This window comes from Muscardinus avellanarius (genome assembly GCF_963383645.1).
Source record: "Muscardinus avellanarius genome assembly, chromosome: 11".
Taxonomy (NCBI): Eukaryota; Metazoa; Chordata; class Mammalia; order Rodentia; family Gliridae; genus Muscardinus; species Muscardinus avellanarius.
In genome coordinates this window covers 87,476,903-87,497,530 of record NC_137797.1, presented here as the reverse complement: position 1 = coordinate 87,497,530, position 20,628 = coordinate 87,476,903, and the positions used below count along the sequence as shown (strand labels likewise).

Sequence of the window (20,628 nt, the reverse complement as noted above, 5' to 3'; positions counted from 1 at the left end):
CCCAGGGGGGAAATTGTTGGAAACCAGCACTCATTATGAATTGGTACCCTGATACTTTACCTTGTGAGTACAGTGAGGTGTGTGAGGCTCCAATTACTGTGAAGACACCTGACACAATCAACTACTTCAAAGAAAAGGCTTGTATCCAGGTGGCACCTATTACTTGGGAGGCTGAGAGAGGAGGATCACAGGTTCAAGGACAGCCTCAGCAACTTAGTGGGGACTTCTGCAACTTAGCAAGATCCCATTTCAGATTTTTAAAACATAACTTTTTCTTTTTTAAAGGATTAAGGTAGGGGGTATAGCTCAGAGGTAGAATATCCCTGGGTTCCCATTACTGTAAAAAAAAAAAGTTATTTGAGATCATCACCTAATAAAGAGAAAAGGCTTATTTTGCCTCCCAGTTTAAAAAATTTCAGAACGTAATTTGTGGGCCCATTGTTTTGTATTCATTGTGGTAAGTCTTGATGGGAATGAATGTTTATATCATTGGCTGGAAAGCAAAAGAGAGGAAGAAGGAAACTGGGGTCTGTCAGTCCCTTTGAGGACACACTTCAGAAGGCCTGAGAACCTCTCGCCAGGCCCCCACCTCTTAAAGTTGCCACCAACTCACAATAGCATCAAGATGGGGACCAATCCTTTAACACATGGGCCTTTAGAGGGTATTCTATTTGGGGGGGGGGGGTCTGGGATGGAACCCACAGGCATTTGACCTCCGAGCTACAACCCCTGCCCAATTTTTTATTCTTTATTTTGAAACAGTTTCTCACTGAGTTGTGAAGGGCCTCACTAAGTAGCTGAGGCTGTCCACGAACCGTGATCCTCCGGTCTCAGCCTCCCAAATGCTGGGAATACAAGTGTGCGCCACTATGCCCGGCTTAGAGGGTATTCTAAATCCCTGGAAAATGGCACTCTAGAAGTAAAGAGGAATTGTAAGTTGGCCATCACTCTTCCTAGCTTCAGCCCACCTTCTAGGGATCTAAATAATCTCAGTAAAGGTGAAAGAAAGATTTTACTAACATTTTTCACCAGATGACCAGTATTTAGTGGTCTTTAAACAAATGATTCCAAGCCAGGTACGGTGGCACATGCCTGTAATCCCAGTCCTTGGGAGGCCGAGACAGAGGACTGCAAGTTCAAGGCAAGCCTCAGCAACTTAGCTGAGACTTTGTTTAAAAATAAAAAATTGAGGCTGTAGCTTGGAGATAAAATGCCCTTGGGCTTAATCCCTAGTACCAAAAAAAAAAAAAAAAAAAAAAAGAAAGAAAAAGGATTCCAGATGAAATTATAATGATAAAGTAATAGAATGCAAGTTAATGGTAAATATGATAATATATGATAATATCTAGTTGAAAATTACCTGCTTGCAAATCTGTGGAGACACAGAGCAGATTACTAATTGCCAGGGGCTGTTAATTCTGCTAATGAGCACAGGATTTCTTTCCACAATAATAAAAATATTCCAACATTAGATAATGATGATGGTTGTTCAATTCTATGAGTATACTAAGAACCCATTGAATTGTATACTTTGAAAAGATAAATTTTATGGTCTGCAAAATGAAGCTTTTTAAGACAAAAATTTATGTAAATTATGCACTTAAAGTTGTTCAAAACTTGTAGGAGGCCACTGCCTTATGCTAGGTTTCTTCACAAGGCCCCAAAAGGCCAAACTAAAAATCAAAATGGAATCACTCATACTAAAGCGCTCTACCAAACCCAAGCTCTTCTTTGATTGGATGAGAGAGATTGAAACCAGATTTCCCAAATAGGACAACTTCAATTGGAATAATAATGATGTTTCCTATTTTAATTCTTGAAAAAAAGAGAACCAAAAAAATGAGAGGCAACTAAGTCAAATGAACTAATACCAACAAATACTTCTTTTTCTTAGCCAGATCCTTTTTAAAGATATCATAGCAAGCTGGGCATCACAGGACATACCTGTAACCCAAGTACTTGGAAGGCTGAGAGGAAGATCACGTGTTAGAGGTAGGCATGAGGTAACCTACAGAGACTCTGTTTTGAAATAAAAAATGAAAGGGCTGGGGGTGTAGTTAAGAGATAGATTGCCCTGGCTTCAATCTCCAATCCCCTTCCCACCACACACAGATACTAAACCCAAACAAAATTATGATGCAGTTTTCAAGTCGACAGAGTGGAAAGATAAAATGTTTGTCTTTGTCTTAAAATGATTTATGTAAGGCAGTAGTGAACTAAATCTGAATAAACTTAGTAAACATAATACATGTAAATCACCTCAGACAATGAAAATATAAAGCTTTATATAACACCACTGACTTACAGTAGGAATGCTATGATTTTACAAATATTGTTTAGCTTCAGAAATGCTGGCTGTTTTAAACATTTTTCCTAAGCTTGACCTACCTACCTACCTATGCAATTCAGTGCACCCCATAGCTGGGTGGATTGCCTGCGTCCAGTCACAAGCCAGACTACTGTCCATCAATGGAATGAACAAGTCTATGAATGTATTCACGAATGGACAGAAGCTCCTAGGACTTGGGTGCTGAGGACCTCCTAGAGATGGGAGGGACAATTCACTCTTTTTTCTTATTAAAATGTATATTACAGTTATCTTCAAAGCTTAAAACAAGAAGTACCTTTAAAGAATCTTGTAAATTTCTGAGTGAAATTGAATAAATTCACACCCAGTAGGCATAAGACAGTTAACACTAGGCATAGGATTTCCTTTCTGCATTGTTTTTCTGCTGAGCAATGGTTTTTTAAAAAATTTTTGTTGGTGCATTGCAGTCAGACATCTTAATGGAGTTCAAGAGGGTAGATGCATACATGCACACATCACTCATTTAGCCCTTCCACAATGCCCAGTGGCTTTGTCTTTTTGTTGTTTTGTTTTTGTTTTTTGGTACTGGAGAATGAACCCAGGTATTCTACCTATTTTTTTTTCATACTTTGAAACAGGGTCTTACTAAGTTGTTGCGGTCTCACTAAGTTGCTGAGAGTGGCTGTGAACCTGTGATCCTCCTGTCTCAACCTCCCAAGTCCTAGGATTACATGCATGTACTGTAATCCCATGAGTAGCCAGTATCTCTGAATAGATAAACCTTGCCAGGATGACTATCTGGAAACATTCTGAGTTCTATGTTTTTTTCCTTTGTGTTTCTGAGAGTTGATTTGAGAAGCACAATTTCCCAAATCCTCATCTACTGGAGACTGACAATTGTCAGTTCTCTTGTCAGCCTTGGTTGATTTCTTGTTGGGGCCCTAGGATAAGAGGTATAAAAAACAACACAGATAAGCAGGGCGTGGTGGCGCAAGCTTGTAATCCCAGCATTTGGGAGGCTGAGATAGGAAGGATTGCAGTTTGTGGACAGCCTCAGCTACTATTTAGTGAGGCCCTTTGCAACTCAGTGAAACTCTGTTTCAAAATAAAGAATAAGAAATAGGGCTGGGGTGTCTCTCAGAGGTAAAATGCTCCTGGGTTCTATCTCCAGTATTACAAAAAAACCCCACATGTAACTAATATTTATCAACTCTGGTGGGGTGATCTGATACTATATTGATGCTTCCAAGATCATCAGACATCTTTATCTGAGGTGTATTCTCATAATAAATTAAATCCTTATGCATACCTTACAAACTGGTACAATTTCACTGAAGATAATTTGTAATGTAAGTGGCCAGATGCTGAACTTTCAACGATTGGCATTGTTCATTTTTAGAGATAACTTGAAGTGAAGAGACAAGATAATTTCTAATATTCAACAGTTTTTATTAGTAAGGAGAACCTTCTAACACAAATTCTGACATCAAAATAGCTTTATTAAAGGATTCTTTTTCTGAAGCCAGTGAAAAATAATGGAAAAATTTAAGGCCTTTTGATTCCACTAAATACTTGCTATTTCTTTTCTTTTTTCTTGACCATGTTATTAGGTTTTTTGGATGCTAATATCTGGCTCTGAAATGCTGAATAGAAGACTAAGAAAAGGATCTAGCTGCTTCTGATTCCTTTGAACAGAACAGGGATGGCATATATTGTTAAGACATGAATCAGGCTAATGTACTAGGTCATATATTGCTGGTAAGTGCACTGCTAGTAAAAGTGATTCCAGTAAAGACTGACTGGATATCCAGTTGGTAAGCAGAGAAAAGGAAAACCCCCAGGAGGTTTTCAAAATCATCTTTTCAATTTCTTTTGACAATATTCTGGGTAGCCACACAGACAGTTGCTTCAGCAGTATTATCCTCTTATTTGTGCATGACTTCCAGATAAATATAGGAGTTTTGGTTTATAATCCAGGACTAGAATTGGAAGTAGCTTACCCAGAACACCTCTCAGATTTGGAGAATATTTTGAAATACTTTTAGAACAAACACAAAAGAAGGTAATAATTTTGTAAATTAAGTAGTATGAACATGTTATTTTCCTCTTACATTTATATAAGATTATCACTACTTTACTAAGGACAAATTCATGTTTTTTTTTTTTTAAACAGGCATGAGTGCTACACCGTTAATAGTAAAATATACTATAATGTTTATTTGTGTGCGTGTGTGTGTGTGTGTGTGTGTGTGTGTGTGTGTGTTATACTGAGGGGTATTCTACCTCTGAGCTATACTCCCAGCCCTATTTTAATTTTATTTTAAAACAAGGTCTCACTAAGTTGAAGAGGGCCTTGCTAAGTTGCTAAGGCTGGCCTAGAAACTGTGATCCTCCTGTCTTAGCCTTCCAAGTACTGGGATTACAAGTGTGAACCTCCACATCTGGTTCATTCACCTCTTAATACTATAAATAATTATATAAATTCTAGTGGGGTGATACTATAAATACTCTGATAATACTATCTGATACTATTATCAGATAGTATTCTCTGGTAGTGCTTTGCTGGTACTCTGATAGTACTATAAGTAATTATAATACTATCTTTGGGGGCTAGGGATATCAAATGAGTAGGAACCAATAGTAGGATTACACATTCTGCACTTGTTCTCCCCAGAGCTTTCCAATTTCACCAAGAACTCTGTACCCCTCAAAGGACACACAACTGGCCAACTTGTGTTCAATAACACCTGTATTCATCAACAGTGCCTACACCCCTCTAGAGTTCTTTCTGCAAGGTGGACACCAAGCCTTTCCTTGTTGATTACATACAAACCTGATTTTTAACTATGATTAATAATGGAGACTTTCATATATTTCAAATTATTGCATTCCTGTGAATGATACTTCACTGAACTATGTGTCCAGGAACTTCAAAATGAAGAATGAATCATACTCAGAAAATGTACCTAGCTTTTATGCACACTGTCCTATAGTTGGAATAGTATAATTGAAAAAAACTGTTAGAAATATATTACTTGGACAATATTACCAAAGATTAGCATACCTGAATGTGTCATATTAGACAATCAAATAGCTCTAGACTGTTAGCTAGTGAAGGTAGTGTTGGTACCATTGATAACAATTTGGGATACACTGGACACTTATATGGACACTTGCAATTTGGAAGTCACTATTTAGCAAATGAAAAGACAGCTACAGACTGGAAGAAAAGTCTTGTGTTCTTTTTTGCTTGCTTTTTTTTCTTTTTTTTCTTCTTTCTTTTTTTGGTCTTTTTCTTATACCAGTAATTGAACATAGGACATTGTTTTTCAAAACATATATTAACCAAGTACTCCTTTAGAAATGTACAAAAAAGTTATAGCAATAATATAATGAATTCAATTAAAAGTTGGAAAAAACTTTTGAACACATACATCACAAAAGAAGTCTATGAGAGGTCAGTAAGCACAAGAAAATTACTTAATATCATCGAGTCATCAGAAAATGTAAATTAAAATCACAGTGAGATAACACAATATACACTCATTAGAAGTGGTAAAATTTAAAGTGTTTGAACAAGTGCGGCAAGGGTACAGTGTGCAGGGCTTCCATACATTGCTGAGCAGAATGTAAAATGTTACAACCAACTGGGGAAATAATTGGACAGTTTCTTATGTAATTAAATATGATCCAGCAACTTTGCTTTTAGATATTTACCAAAAAAAAAAACCATGTATCTACACAAATATTTGTACACAAATATTCTTGGCAGCTTTTTAATAGACCCCAAATAGAACCGATCTAAGTGTCTACAAAGAGGATAGTGGGTAAACAAATTGTTATATATTTCTATCTCTGAGCAATAAAAAGAAATAAAGGTTGATGAATGCAATTGTGTAGATGAAAACCAGACATATTATTCTGAGTAACAGAATCTAGACATTGAAAGGATTCTTAATATTCAGTTACTCAGAATAATATGTCAGGTGTTCGTCTATCTTTATTATGCAATTTATGTGAAACTTTAGAGAAGACAAAACCAATATAGAGTGGTTGAAAAGTAAATCTTTGCCAAGTGTGGTAGCACATGCCTGTAAACCTGTTCTTGGAAGACTGAGACAGAAGGATTGTAGGTTCAAGGCCAGCATCCTTCCTGTATCACAGCGAAACTCTCAGAAACCTAATGGATCTTGCTTAAAAACAAAGAAAAAAAGGGCTGAGTGTGTAGCTCAGAGCTAGAATGCCCCTGGGTTCCATCCCCGTACACACACACATACACACACACACACACACACTCACACTGTATCAGGGGTTGGTTTCCCAGGGAGAGAAAGTGGGAGGTAGAGATTTGACTAGAAAAAGATAGAAAGTATTTTAGGAGATTAAAAATGGTCTATACCTTGGTTGTGTTGAAGTTAGTAATAAGTACATTTGTTGTGGAACTGTACTCTTACAGCAGATGCCTATATAATATACAATATATCTCTATAAAGTGATTTTATTGTTGTTGGTGGTATGTGTTTGCATGTCTGTATGTGTGTGATGCTGGGGATTAAACCTAGGAGCATTCTACTACACACCCAGCCTTCTTTATTTTTTACCTGGAAACAGGTCTTGCTAAATTGCTGAAGCTGCCTTGTAACCTGCAATCCTACTATCTCAGCCTCTCAAGTACTGGTATTACAGGCATGTGCCACCATACCCAGCTTAAACAAGGGGAGTTTAAAAAATAATTACTTGGCTGAGCCAGTGAAAAATTGCAGATACTCAGCCAATTTTAATTCACAAAAACATAAATTATACAGATATTATAATATAATATTTTATAAATGAACAAAGATATTATCTATAACTAACTCAAATTGAAATTTGAAAGACATTTTTACCATGAGTAATATTTGGGTCATAATGGGGGCACCTTAAAAATGAGAAATATATGCACTATTTCCCCTTTACAAATCATTGCTGCAGGGCTACTAGGTTTGATATGTAATTGGAACTGGGTAGAGAATAAAATCATAGAATGCTAGTTTTATTATAACTTTTAGGATCTCATGTATTGTATCCATTTATTGACAATATTATTTTTTCTTTGTGTTGAGGATATTTAAAAAATCCTCTCTACTAGCTATTTTGAAGTTTGTTGTCAACCATTGTTATCTTTCTTACTACGCAATAGAAAATTCAAAGTCATTCCTCCTATCCAATTGTACCCTGTACCGTCCTTTATCCATGGCCCTTTCTCTTTCTCCCTCCCAGTACACTTCTCAGGATGTAGTAACCACTGGAGTTCTTATTTTTTCAGAGTTTTTTTTTATATGTGGGCTCATGTTTCTATTTCAGAATGATTAAGAACTTGGTCACAGTAAATGAGACTTGGACAAAGCATATGAAGGCAAGTTATTACAAAATGGCTTAAGAAGAAACAGCGGCAAATTTCTGCACTTAGGTGAGTGGCCACAGGGCAGCTCACCCTTCACCCCTTGCTCACATCTACATGGTTGTATCAATCAGTTGTCTGGGAGCTGTTACAGTTGGTTTTCAAAAGGCAAGTCTGGTTGTTTGATAAATACTGATACACGACATACAATGAAAACATCAAGTTAAATTGATCTCTCTCTTTCAGAGAGAGAGTCTCCCTATTTTGCTTGGGCTGGCCCCACACTCCTAATCTCAAGCAGTCATTCCTCCTCAGCCCCTGAGTAACTCCATACAGGTAACTATTAAAGTAGTGGTTACAAGTGATGACCAATGCACTCACTGAAAACTGGTCTTGTGTAGGATTGCCAGATAAAGAAGGCCAGTTAAGTTCGAATTTCAGATAAATTTTTGAAGTGTAGCTATGTTCCATGCAATATTTGTTGTTTATCTGAAAATCAAAATAAGCCAGATATTTGGTATTTTTATTTGCCAAATCTCTCAACCCGACCTCTTTTTCATTTAATCATAATAGAATTCAGTGAAATCATAGCTCATAATCCATTAAGTATCATAAAAGATGCTTAGAATATTTCAAAATTAGAAAGGGATCAAACTAGAAGGTCCATTTCCTATCTTTCAATTAAATTGTTAATGCTATTTGCTGGATAATTAATGCTACTAAAATATTGTATGATGGATAAAATGATTAGTTAAGTAATAAAAACCATTTGTATAGGGAGAAATATCCAATATCCCATTACTTCCATAAAGATGGCAATGTGGTTTGACTTGTATGTAGTCCAAATACCAGAGAGGAAAGAATGACTTCTCAGAGAAAGGCTGACAGGAACTACATTTTAATTTCCTTTGGAAAATTCCTCATATGTTGGCTATAATACTATCTTACATGAGAAGGCTCATGCACGTACACACACACACACACACACACACACACACACACACACACACACACTTTCTGTTTATTTCTGTTTATTTCTGTTTATTTAATGGAGTTCCATGACATTTTTGTCTGAGAAGAAGAAATTGGAATAAAGCATCTGGGCATGAAGACTGGTGCTGACTTGGACGTGTCTTTAGCCTTTCCAGGCTGAGGGCGTCCCTGCTTCCCAGAGTTTCCACCTGTAAAGCCGAGGGATGGGCAGGCAGAGCCTTCGGGGCCTGGGTTGGGGGAACGGGGGCTCAGTGCCTGGAAACAATAAAACCGCAATTTTCGGAGAGATTTACCTGCAGAGGAGCCAGGAACATAAAAGCCTTTTTCAGTTTGGCAGCCCAAGCCTCTCCTTTTCTCTGAGTCCCAGGAGGGGCTCGGGAGGACCGTCTCCTGTCAGGTTAATTGAGGGTGACATTAAACGTGGGCCCAGCAGCCCTGTAATGGCTGAAGGAGAGGCCGGTGGAGCGGGTGGAGGCGAAGCTCGGGTTGGGCAATGCCATCTTTCCCCTGGACTGCTGGGCGGGGCATCCGGTGACAGCTGGCGGGCACTGGTTCTGGTTCCAGCGGCGGCTGTGAAGAAGGACAGGGCTCCTCTGGGCGTGGCCTTCTCAGGCTACACCTTGAAGCTGGGGCTCTTTGTGTCACAGAGCTGCTGGGATGCCCAGGGTCTGCAGGAGAGCTTGGGGTAAGGAGGTCTGACAGAGGCGAGGGAGGGGCTGCCAGTGGGGTCTCACTCTGTGTGTCGGTGTGGGTGTGGGAGCCACCAATTAGCCACCACTTAGCCCTAGCCAGGAGGCTCATTCCAGCTCCAGCCCATTGGGCACTTTCTTATTTCACAGACAGTCTCAGCTACTTAGTGAGGCCCTTTGCAACTCAGTGAGACTCTGTTTGAAAATAAATAAATAATAAAAAGAGCCGGGCGTGGTGGTTTACACTTGTAATCCCAGCATTCCAGAGGCTGAGACCTGAGGATCCCGGTTCCAGGACAGCCTCAGCTACTTAGTGAGACACTCTGCAACTTAGTGAGACCCTGTTTCAAAATAAAGAATAAAAAAATAGGGCAGGGGTTGGGGTTGTAGCTTGTCGAATGCCCCTGGGTTCCATCCCCAGACCTGCAAAAAAAAAAAAAAAAAAAAAAAAAAAAAAGAATAAAAAATAGGGCTGGGGGTGTAGCTTGGAGGTATTATGCCCCTGGTTTCTATCCCCAGTGCTAGAAAAAAAAAAAAAAATGAAGGAAAGGCCAGTCTGTTGGAGGGAGCTTGGTTAAACTCACAGTCAAAATGGCAAAGAAGGGAGGGGAGACTGGAGGCGGTGATGGTTGAAACCAGGCCTTTGTCCTCAGTTTCGCTGGTGGACACTCACATTCTTCAGCCCCACCCAGGTGCCAGGGGCTGCTGCAGGACACTGAGAGGGTGGCACTTGGGAATGCAATGCTGCCCTGCCAGCCGCAGCAGACCCTGGGGCTGAGCCATGAGGGGAGAGGAGCAGCAGGTGCCGCCTGGCCAGGGGGCTGTGACTGGGCACACACCTGTCTTAGAATGGAGGTGCTGAACAAAACTGAAGACATTTTCTGACCAAGGCTGGAACACTACCCAGTCCTCCATCTGGGGCCCACGTCTCTGGTCTTGGCCTAGTCGTTAGCTCATAGAGGCAAAGTGTTGAGCACCATTGACTTCAACTTGTTGAAGCAGCAATGGGGAGGCCATCTGGAACTGCCTTCTCCAGCCAGAGCTAGAAGCCAGAGGCCGAGCTGGCCACCGGGTGGGAGCACGTGAGTTTCAGGGGCTCTGGCTGGGTGCAGGAGCTGGGAGACACGTGCACACTGGCCAGGGATCGAGAGGTCTTTCCAGAAGGAAGCTTCGATTGTACCCGCTTTGCCTGTTGTTTCTGCAGACTCTCCCTCCCTCCCCGCATCACCTCCAGGCTCCTGCTGGCTCTAGCACTTTCCGGGCTGTGGCCCCATGAAGTGACTTTCAGATGATGATTTGCTGTTTCTAGGATGAGGAGCATTTCTACCAGTTGTGTCTCATTTTCTTAATGCCACTGATTTCTTTGCTTCTTTGCATCCAATCAATCATTCTGCTTCATCTGTGGATCTCACTAATGAGTCACAGATTCCCTCTTTCAGAGAGCGAAGATGTCAGATTCTGACCATACCTCATAGCCATCCACAGGCTTGCTGCGGGCTGCCCTGACAGCCCCGGGGGAGGCGTCCCCGCTCTCTCCATGGGCCTTCATTATCCCAAACCCATTTTAGCCTAGTTTGCCAGAGTCACTTCTTAGTAGGATATTATAAAAATAATGTTTTCCCCAGGAATTCCTAAGTTTCATGATGCCCGCATGACACAGCATGATATTTGCACCATGAAGTCCCAGCCTCCACTCACCAGACAGGGCAGGCTCAATTATCCATTCATTTTTGTCAGTGGAAGGACAGAAGAAGGGTGACATCTTTCTGCTATAATCCTCTATGCTTTTTATGCCTTTCTGGCATCTCAGTTTTGTATTGATTTGCCTTTTCTATTTGACAGGAGATTTGATTTCAGTCCATCATCTGGGCTGCTCTCAGGGTGCTTATGCAGATAAGCAGGTTACTAGATGGCTGGGAAACTTCCCCAGGATGTTAACTTTTAAATTTAGAGGACATGATGCTCTCAGTGGAGTGGAGAGCAGGTACGGCTAGCTTCCTGGCTTTCCCTGACCCTTTGTATCCATCCCCAGTGCACATTGGGTTCTAATAATATGAACTGAATCAAAGAAAATAAAGTAGTTGATCAGGACAGTTTGTTTTAATTTTTACCTTTAGGTGCCTGTTTCCACAGAGTATTCAAGTTTCAGGTATGCATCAGTGTCAATTTTTTTTTTTCATTTGCCCTGGAATTTCCCTCTGAAATTTAAGAAAATAAAAGCATTTTTTTCCTTTCAGTTAAGATGCATTTTTAAATAAAAAGAGAGCATAAAATGGTGTCTCTGCTATAATTAAAACTTGCAAGTAAAATGCTTACTGCGGCACATTGAAAACTGAAAAATAAAATCTTTGGATGGTTGCAATAAAAAAAAAATTGAACAGCTGGGCATGGTGGTACATGCTTGCAATCCTAGAACTTGGGAGGTGAGACAGGAAGATTACAAGTTTGTGGCCAGCCTCTGCTACTTAGGTCCTCTGCAACTTAGTAAGATCCTACTTCAAAGTAAAGATTAATAGTTAAAAATAATAAAAAATAGGGCTGGGAGTATAGCTCAAGGTAGAAGGGGTTCAATCCCCAGTACAAAAAAAAAAATTGAAGATGAATGTTTCTTCATTTTGTTACAGTTTTTGTTTCATATGATCTGCATTATATGCGTACATTGGTTATTAGCAGTGATTCAGCATTGTGAAGAAGAGAGGTATTAAAAGCTTTAGGGAAAACAATTTTCTTCTGCTTGGAATCTACATTGAAAATGGATCTTCCATTAGCCAAGTGATATGGTATTTCCTGAACAACGACCATTAAATATTTCCCAAGTCAAAGAAGCTTCGTTATTTTTACTATATGACTTCATGTCATATGGCATTTGAGGTTCAGCCACATTCAACTCTTCTGGAAGGGACACTGCTACTGGATCTTAGCATGCACTTCCAAATTCAGGTGAGGATTATCTGATTTTGTATTGTAATAATAGAAGCCATGACACAACATTATTAGCAAATATACAGCGTAGTAGTGAGAAATCTGACCGTGGAAACAGCAATAGGTTCAAATCCTGGTACGTTCACTTAGTAAATGTATGATCTTGGTGATATTATTTAATCTCTCTGACCTCTGGTTTCATCATCTGAAAAATATGATAATATTTCTTACTAATTGTGGAGGTTGAGGGAGCATATCAGTGTTCTCCAGAGAAGAGTTGCAGTTCGCTGGCAGGATTCCTACTTTCCTGGGGTAGGGCATTCCTGATTCTGTCAAAGCTTCTTACTTACATTATAGAAGGTAATCTACTTTACTCAAAGTCTAGCAATTTATTTACTTATTTATTTTTTGGTGGTACTGGGGATGGAACCCTTCTACCTCCAGGCTACACTCCCAGACCTATTTTTATACATATTTTTAAAATTTGAAAACAGGGTCTCTTAAGCCAGCGAGGCTGGCTTCGAACCTGTGAGATCCTCCTTTCTCTGCCTCCCAAGCATGGGGATTACAAGGGTGCGCCACCACGCCTGGCAAGGTCTAGCAATTTAAATGTTAGTCTCGCCCACAAAACACCACAGAAACATCCAGAATGCTGCTTGACCAAAAATCTTGGCACTGTGGTCCAGCTAAATTTACATGTAAAGTTAACCAGCACAGTGAGGTAAAGTTCGTAGACAGAGAGGCCACCAGCAGGAAGCACTCAACAAAAACTTCTCATTAAATTCTGTACTCAAGTGGCTTTGGGATAAGAATGAAGTTGCTGGTTTTTAAGAGATATTGTTTACTGGAAGTGTCTGGTAAGGATTAGCTGAGACATAGCTAAGGAGTGGGAGAATGCTTGTCAGTTCTAGCCCAAGACTAGAGTTGTAAGAGATCCGGCAAAGCAGCCACTCTAGCTCTCCTAAAAAGAAGACCCTGGAAGGATGTGAAGTTACCAACTCTCACACCCTGATGTGAAACAGAAGAGATTTTTAGGGAGATTAAGAAATGATAATAAGCTGGGCATGGTGGCGCACGCTTGTAATTTGGAGGCTGAGACAGGAGGATCTCGGTTCCAGGACAGTCTCAGCTACTACTTAGTGAGGCCCTTTGCAACTCAGTGAGACACTGTTTCAAAATGAATGAAATAGGGGTAGGGCTGTAGCTCAGAAGTAGAATGTCCCTGGGTTCTATTCCTAGTACTAAAAAAAAAAAAAAAAAACCCCAGAAATGATAATAATACTTACCATGAAAACATATAGTAAGTATTAGTAATATATGATAAGTATTAATATATGATGAATGTTAAATGATAATAATATCAAAAATAATATTAATATTTACCAGCTCTTTCTTTGTTCTGGGGTGATGTGAGATGAACAGTGTAAGAAATGAGGACAGAGTTTTCATTTTGTATTTTTCTCCTCTAAATCATACTAAAGTGAATAAATAGAGCCTCTAAAAGGCATGGCCACCTACCTGTATTCAGGCTGCTGTAACAAGACACCACAGACAGTAACTTACAAAAATCAAAATTACATCTGGGCGTGGTGGCACACACTTGTAATCCCAGGATTCAGGAGGCTGAGACAGGAGGATTGCAGTTCTTGTATAGCCTCAGCTACTTTGCAAAGGCTGCAACTCATGAGTGAGACCTTGTTTCAAAATAAAGAATAAAAAGTAGGGCTGGGGGTGTAGCTTGGATGTAGAATGCTCCTGGGTTCCATCCTTAGCACCACAAAACAAAACAAACAAACAAACAAACAAACAACTAAAATTACTGTTCATGGTTCTGGAGGCTGGGAAGGCCAAGATGAAGGCCCAGCAGATTGAAAGTCTACAAGGGCTCACTGTTTCCAAGATGATAGCTTCGAGATGTGTGCTCACATGACAGAAGGGCATATGGATTCTTTCAAGCTTTTTTTCTTTTCTTTTTAATAGGTGCACTGATTTAATTCATGAGAGTGGAGTCCTCATGGCATGATCATCTCAAAGGCCCAACTCAACATATGAACTTTGGAGGGACACAAATATTCAGACCATACCTAACACTCCCCAAATAATTAGAGAGAGAGAATTAGAATAAAATGTAAATGGGGAAGGCGGGTGTGGTGGTGCACACTTATAATCCCACGACTTGGGAGGCTGAGACAGAAGGATTGCAGGTTTGCAGCCAGCCTCAGTTACTTAGGCCCTCCACAACGTAGTGAGAACCTGTTTGAAAATAAAAAATAAAAATAGGGCTAGGGGTGTATCTCAGAGGTAAAATGTCACTGGGTTCAATCCCCAGTACTGCAAAAGAAAAAAAAAAAACAACAAAAAAAGCAAAAACAAAACCAAAAAGAATAAAATGTAAATGTGAGGAAGAAATTTTTACGATATAGAAAAGGTTTCCTACAAGTAAACTCAATACTAATTTTATTTGGACTTGATGCCTAATCATGACCTTGACTGGATCTGGTATGTTTTATATTCAGAAGTACTCAGCAAAGACATTTTCATCCTTATACTGCCCTTCTGGCAAATAAAACCATCTATAAAAGTACAAACAGTGCTCAATAGTGCACAGGCTGTGGAGGTAAAGGAGACTGCAGGTATTACAAATGTAGAATTAACTTTAAAATGTTTTTTAAAAATGAGCTTTAATGGAAAGTACATTGAAATAGAATCATGGGCTGGCTGGATGCTCCCTTTGGAAGTGTTTTTCTCCCACTATTAGGAAATGTTATATGCCAAGTTTCCTCTCTTGCAACATAGAGAAAATAGTATGATCTGTCCGACTTTTCAGAGGAGTTGTGATTGTCACAAGAGATGTGAAAACACTTTGAAAAATGAAGCAATGCAAATGGCGTTACAATTCTTAATATCAAAAAGACAGAAAGATTGACAGTGTGGGAAGACAGGAAGGGAGGAGCTTTAGAATCAGCGAAGATGGAGGGTGCATGTGAACTCTGCCTCTCTTTGTGTGGTTGCAGTGGTGTAGCTCCTCTCATTATTACTCCCAAAAATTCACTTGCAAAGGTTTTGCATTCACTTCTGCAACATTAAGTTCTAATTTTTGCATGACTTGGTTTACAAGAGAAAAATCCTTACAGCAATGATTCCATATGCCATAAAAACAACTGGCAAAGAACGAGGGGTGCCCTGCTGGCTGAGCGGTTGATTCTACAACATAGAGAAATCTGAACTGATGCCAGAAAATGAAGGAGGGAGGACACTGCTTCTGGAATCCAAGGGGTTCTGAGTACCCTCCCTTTGCAATGGTATAAATGGCAGGAAACAGCAGCCACCAGTAAAAGAAAGAGCCACTGAAGATTTAGACTTCTCAGGGAAAGAGCTGTAGCGGACTAAAGTTTTGGCTGATAAAAAACAAAAGAACAAAGAAGACATGGAATGAGTAGTGGAAGAAGAGAGTTCTATCAGCCACAGTCCTGGAATGAGTTGCAGAATATATAGTACAAGAGCTTCTTGCTGGCTGTGTCGGTCATGTGTCTGTGTGTCAATGGATTTGCAGGTGTAAGATACTACTATTTAATATATTTTATTGAAAGTTAATTTTATATTTTTATATTTAGAAAACAAAATATCCAGATAGGACTGAAATTGAAAGTGAGGTATATTTAAAAGTCCAGAAATGGCTAGAAATAATAGGATTTTACCCACCCCATCTGGGAAGGAACCATCAGATAAGTGATTACATTTGTTTTTATCTTATCTTTTTTAAAGCCTACTTTATCAATATATTATTAGTTAGTAGAACATGCATATAATTTATGAATAGATGAATACAATAAATGTGCATATTAAAGATACATTAGGAATGCTTTCTAAGCTGTCTATATGCTAAAAATTAAAAAAAATTGAAAGCTGGGCATGATGTTATATGCCTGTAATTCCAGTACTTGGGAGGCTGAGACAGGAAAGTCACAGATACAAGGCCATCCTTAGCAATTTAGCAAGACCCTCAGCAACTTAGCAAGACTTTGTTTAAAAACAAAATTTAAAAGGGCTGCAAGTGTAGCTCAGAGATTGGACCCCTGAATTCAATCCTCCAAAACAGTAATAACCAAAAAATCAACAACAACAATAAATAAATAAAGTAAAATAAAAATAACTAAAATAAAAGACCAAGAGTTTAGAGCCTAAAGGTCTAAAAATTAGAAATATAATTTTGCTTCCTATGTATGGGCTACTTAGTTCTACAAAAAGAGTACTCTAGCTGGGCATGGTGGCTCATGCTTGTAATCCCAGCATCTGAGAGGCTGTTTGTGGCCAGCCTCAGCCACTTAGGCCCTTTGCAACTCAGTGAGACCCTGTTTCAAAATAAGGAATAAAAAAATAGGGCTGGGGATGTAGCTTGGGGTAGAATGCTCCTGGGTTCCATCCCCAGTAACACACACACACACACACACACACACACACACACACACACACACACAATGGGATCAATAGAATGACCTCTAAAACTTCTCTAATAGAATTGAAGCTGTAGGCTGGGCACAGAGCTCAGTGGTGGCACACCTGCCTACAATTAGAGTCTGTACCGAGTAACTCACTCTAGACATCTGTTGCCTTCCTGAGATTGAAACTAATCCCACAAATATAAAAATCTAAAGCCCCGTTTCCTTTTCAACTCATCCCCTTTTTCTTTTCCAGATCTCCTTTTCACATGTTACTGGCTCTAAGCTGGATGTGGTGGTACATGCCTGAAATCCCAGTATGTGGGAGATTGAGACAGGAAGAGACGACTCCCAAGTACATGCAGGCCAGCATTGGCACCTTAGCCAGACCCTCAGTAATTAGTGAGACCCTGTTTCAAAAGTAAGGAGTAAAAAGGGTTTGGGGCAGAGATTGGAAGTAGAATGTCTCTAGATTCAATCTCCAGTACAAGAGAAATAAAATAAGTTGCTGTCTGAAGATCCTGAAAATTTTACATGTTCATACTAGCCAGCTGTTACTGTAATGAATACCTGAGATAATCATCTTATGAAGTGGAAAGGTTTAAGTTGACTCACAGTTTTGGAGGTTTCAGTCTATAATCAGTTGCCCTCTTTGCTTTGGGGCCTGTTGTGAGGGAGCACATCATGGCAGGGTGTGTGTGGTGGAGAAAAGCCATTCACTTTCATAAACAGAAGGCAGCGAGACAGAAGGAAGAAGAAGGAGAAAGAAGAGGAGGAGGAAGGGGGGAGGGGGGAGGAGGAGGGGAGCCATGATGAGGACCAGGGTTCTACAGTCCCCTTCAAGAACACACCCCTGATGACCAGAAGAGGTCCTCCTAGGCCCCACCTCCTGAGAATGCCACTCTGGGGAACCAGCCTTCACCACATGGGTTTCGTGGGATCATTTCAGATCCAAATCCTAGTACTTATTAAGAGCCAAGAAACCAAGACAACAGTAGAGAGAAGTTTCTTTGTCCCAGAGTTGGCTACCAGCTGCCTGGTACAGCATGTCTGAAAAGGAGAGCTCCCCTTTATTTCTATGGACAAATTTTCTCTCTTTTAAAGATAATTGATATTGTCAACAGACTGCAGCTCATAAAGGCACTGCTCAGTAGGAAAACTGTTAAGAGACAAAAAGCACTTCATTTCTGGATCATTTGGATACTAGACATTTTTAGGGAAACCAAAAAAATGTGTCTAGTGATCTGAATGAGAGAAGAGCTTTCCTTGTTAAGAAGAAGAGGCACTTTTCCTTCTCTGGCTGCCAGCTCACAAACATATCCACCCAGTTATGTGCCCCAAAATTTATCTTACTAATTAGACAGCAACCTCCCATCCAAAAAGCCACTTAGAACCGTGGTGCTTCCCAAGTCTTTTAAATAAATCTCCCTTGCAAAAACTCCTGTTTCACATTTCTGAACTAAAGTTTTTTGAATGCTACCATGTCTTTGCCACGTACCCATTATTGTAATTAATTTTCAGTCTTCCAATTCACCCATTGTAGTATTCTTTGTGATCTCCAAGCAGGACATAAAACCTCTTAAACCTATTGATCTAATATCAGCCCTGAACCAGCAGCTCATTGCTTCAATTTAATCATGGACCACTTCCCCTTAACCTTAACCCTTCCCTCACTGAGACTCTGCTGTTGCTTATGTGAGTCCTCATGTATGTGAAAATCTAATGAAAGGAAACAGAGTTTCTTCACCTGGACCAAGATTGGGGATTGCGAAATAAAGGCAATGAGCTATGGGCCAAAGCCATTTCAGCTGTTACACCTATAGTGGAGGAAAAGTTCATATTTTTAAAATGGGAGCATTGTTTTCTCTTATACTTGAAAAGAAAAAGAAAATATGGGTGAGATAAGATTCTAATGGATATTTATGGCTTATAATTAAAATTGGATTATGCAATACTGAGACCCCTCATTACCTCCAAACCTGCGTTGTGAGGACAACCTTTTAAACAGGATGAAAAATAAACACTGTGGGAGCATTGCCATCTGGGTAGGCTCCGGTAATAACCTCCAATCTCCCCTTAGCCTCCTCCAAAGGATGCTTTAAGTACATTCAGAGAGTTCTGCATTAGTGCTGTGGGAGTTTAAAGGATTTCAGCAGCTCAGGCTCTCAGTCAGCAGGAATTTTCTGCTGAAGCTCTCCAATTACTTTAGCACTTAGCAAACAGTGGTGAACGAAAGCACATCAGCACTACCCACAAGCAAGCTGCTTGCAGAAAACATCCGCAGCCAGCACTGGGCTGCTTCCTCGGGATGAGCTCAGTCCTCAGGACCAGAGACGTCCCGATGGAATTTCCTGGAGGTGGGTGGGAACTTGGGCTAGAGTGGTTCTGACTTCATATTACGGTTTAGATAGAGAATGTCTCCTGGAAAAAAGCTCATGTGCTGACAATGTAAAAATACTCAGAGGTGACGTGATTGAATCACAAGGGTTCTAACTTTATCAGTGGAGAGACCCATTAATGGATTCATATTTTGAGAGGATATACTGGGTGGTAACGTAGGCAGGTGGGTCACGGCTGGAGCAGGTGGCCATTGTGGGTGTGGCCTTGGGACTATATATGTCCCTCATGACTTTCTCTCTCTGTATCCCGCCTCCGTGATGTGAGAGCAGTTTCCCTTCACACACCAGGCCGCTGCTTCTATTTATGCTTCGGATCCAGCGTATGAGCTGAAATCCCTAAAACTGAGAGCCCCACGAAGTCCTTCCTTCTCTGAGTTGTGAGTCGGGTATCTAGATGGCAGCGGTGAGAAGGCTGAAGGAAACTATCACTGACTCAGAGTTCAGAAGTCAGCTACAGAGCTGTCACTCAAAGAGGAAAGAAGCCCATTGGCTCAGAGAGAGCCTTTGGCTACTAGAGATCTGGAAAAGGAACTGTAAACCTAAATCAGTTCACAAAACATATCACTAGAAGCCAATGAAATCCAGAGGGAGGTGCCCTGACTTAAAATATCAAGGGGATGGGAAGAACGAATCTCTTTTATACACAGTTGGTAGAAGAGTAAATTGGAACAAGTATTTTGATAACTGAATAAAAAATTAATTGCACATATCATTTGATTAAATAAATTCCCCTTTGGGAATTTGTCCCAAGAGTGTATTCAGAAGTGTATGCAAACACCTGAGTATAGAAATATTTGTTGCTGACATTCTCATTAGAAGCGAACTGGAGCCTGGTGTGGTGGCGCACGCTTGCAATCTCAGTATTTGGGAGGCTGAGACAGGAGGGTTGCAGTTCGTGGACAGCCTCAGCTACTTAGTGAGGCCCTTTGCAACTCAGTGAGACCTTGTGTCAAAAAAAAAAAAAAGAATAAAAATAGGGCTGGGGGTGTAGCTCGGAGGTACAATGTCCCTGGGTTCCATAGCCAGTACTGCAAAAAAAAAAAAAAAAAAAAAAAATTGTACTGGATGCTATTATGTGCTTTATTAATAAAATTATGGTACATAATTAAAAGAGGACTATGTAGCCATTAAAAATGAATGAGATACATGGAATAATATGTTATGAAACATTTTTAGGTGATAAAGGCAGATTATGTGATTATATGTGTAGTGAAATTTCATTAGTGTTGAGTGAATGGATACATAATTGAAAACATTCTTCTTGTTCCTCTATTCCTGGTAACAAACTTTCCCGGATTCAGCATGAGAAGTAGAATTGGCAGACATCCCCCGCCCCCTCTCTCCCTCCCTCCCTCCCTCCCTCCCTCCCTCCCTCCCTCCCTCCCTCTCTCCCACACACACACACACACACACACACACACACACACGCACACTGTATGCATATGAAGGGATTTGTAACAATCTCTGCAGGGCCAAGTGTGTGTCTGAGGCTGGACCT

General features: G+C 40.2%; 1 protein-coding gene across 1 annotated transcript in view; it reads right to left on the bottom strand.

Moving 5' to 3' along the window:
* Positions 1-3,694, bottom strand: part of TMTC1 (transmembrane O-mannosyltransferase targeting cadherins 1) — a gene marked incomplete at both ends in the record, with an annotated part of 320,957 nt that extends 317,263 nt beyond the window's left edge. The window contains 2 exon segments of the mRNA XM_080704935.1: positions 1,361-1,372; positions 3,618-3,694. Coding sequence (XP_080561061.1) covers positions 1,361-1,372; positions 3,618-3,694 — 89 coding nt within the window.
* Between the last annotated feature and the right edge of the window lie 16,934 nt (positions 3,695-20,628).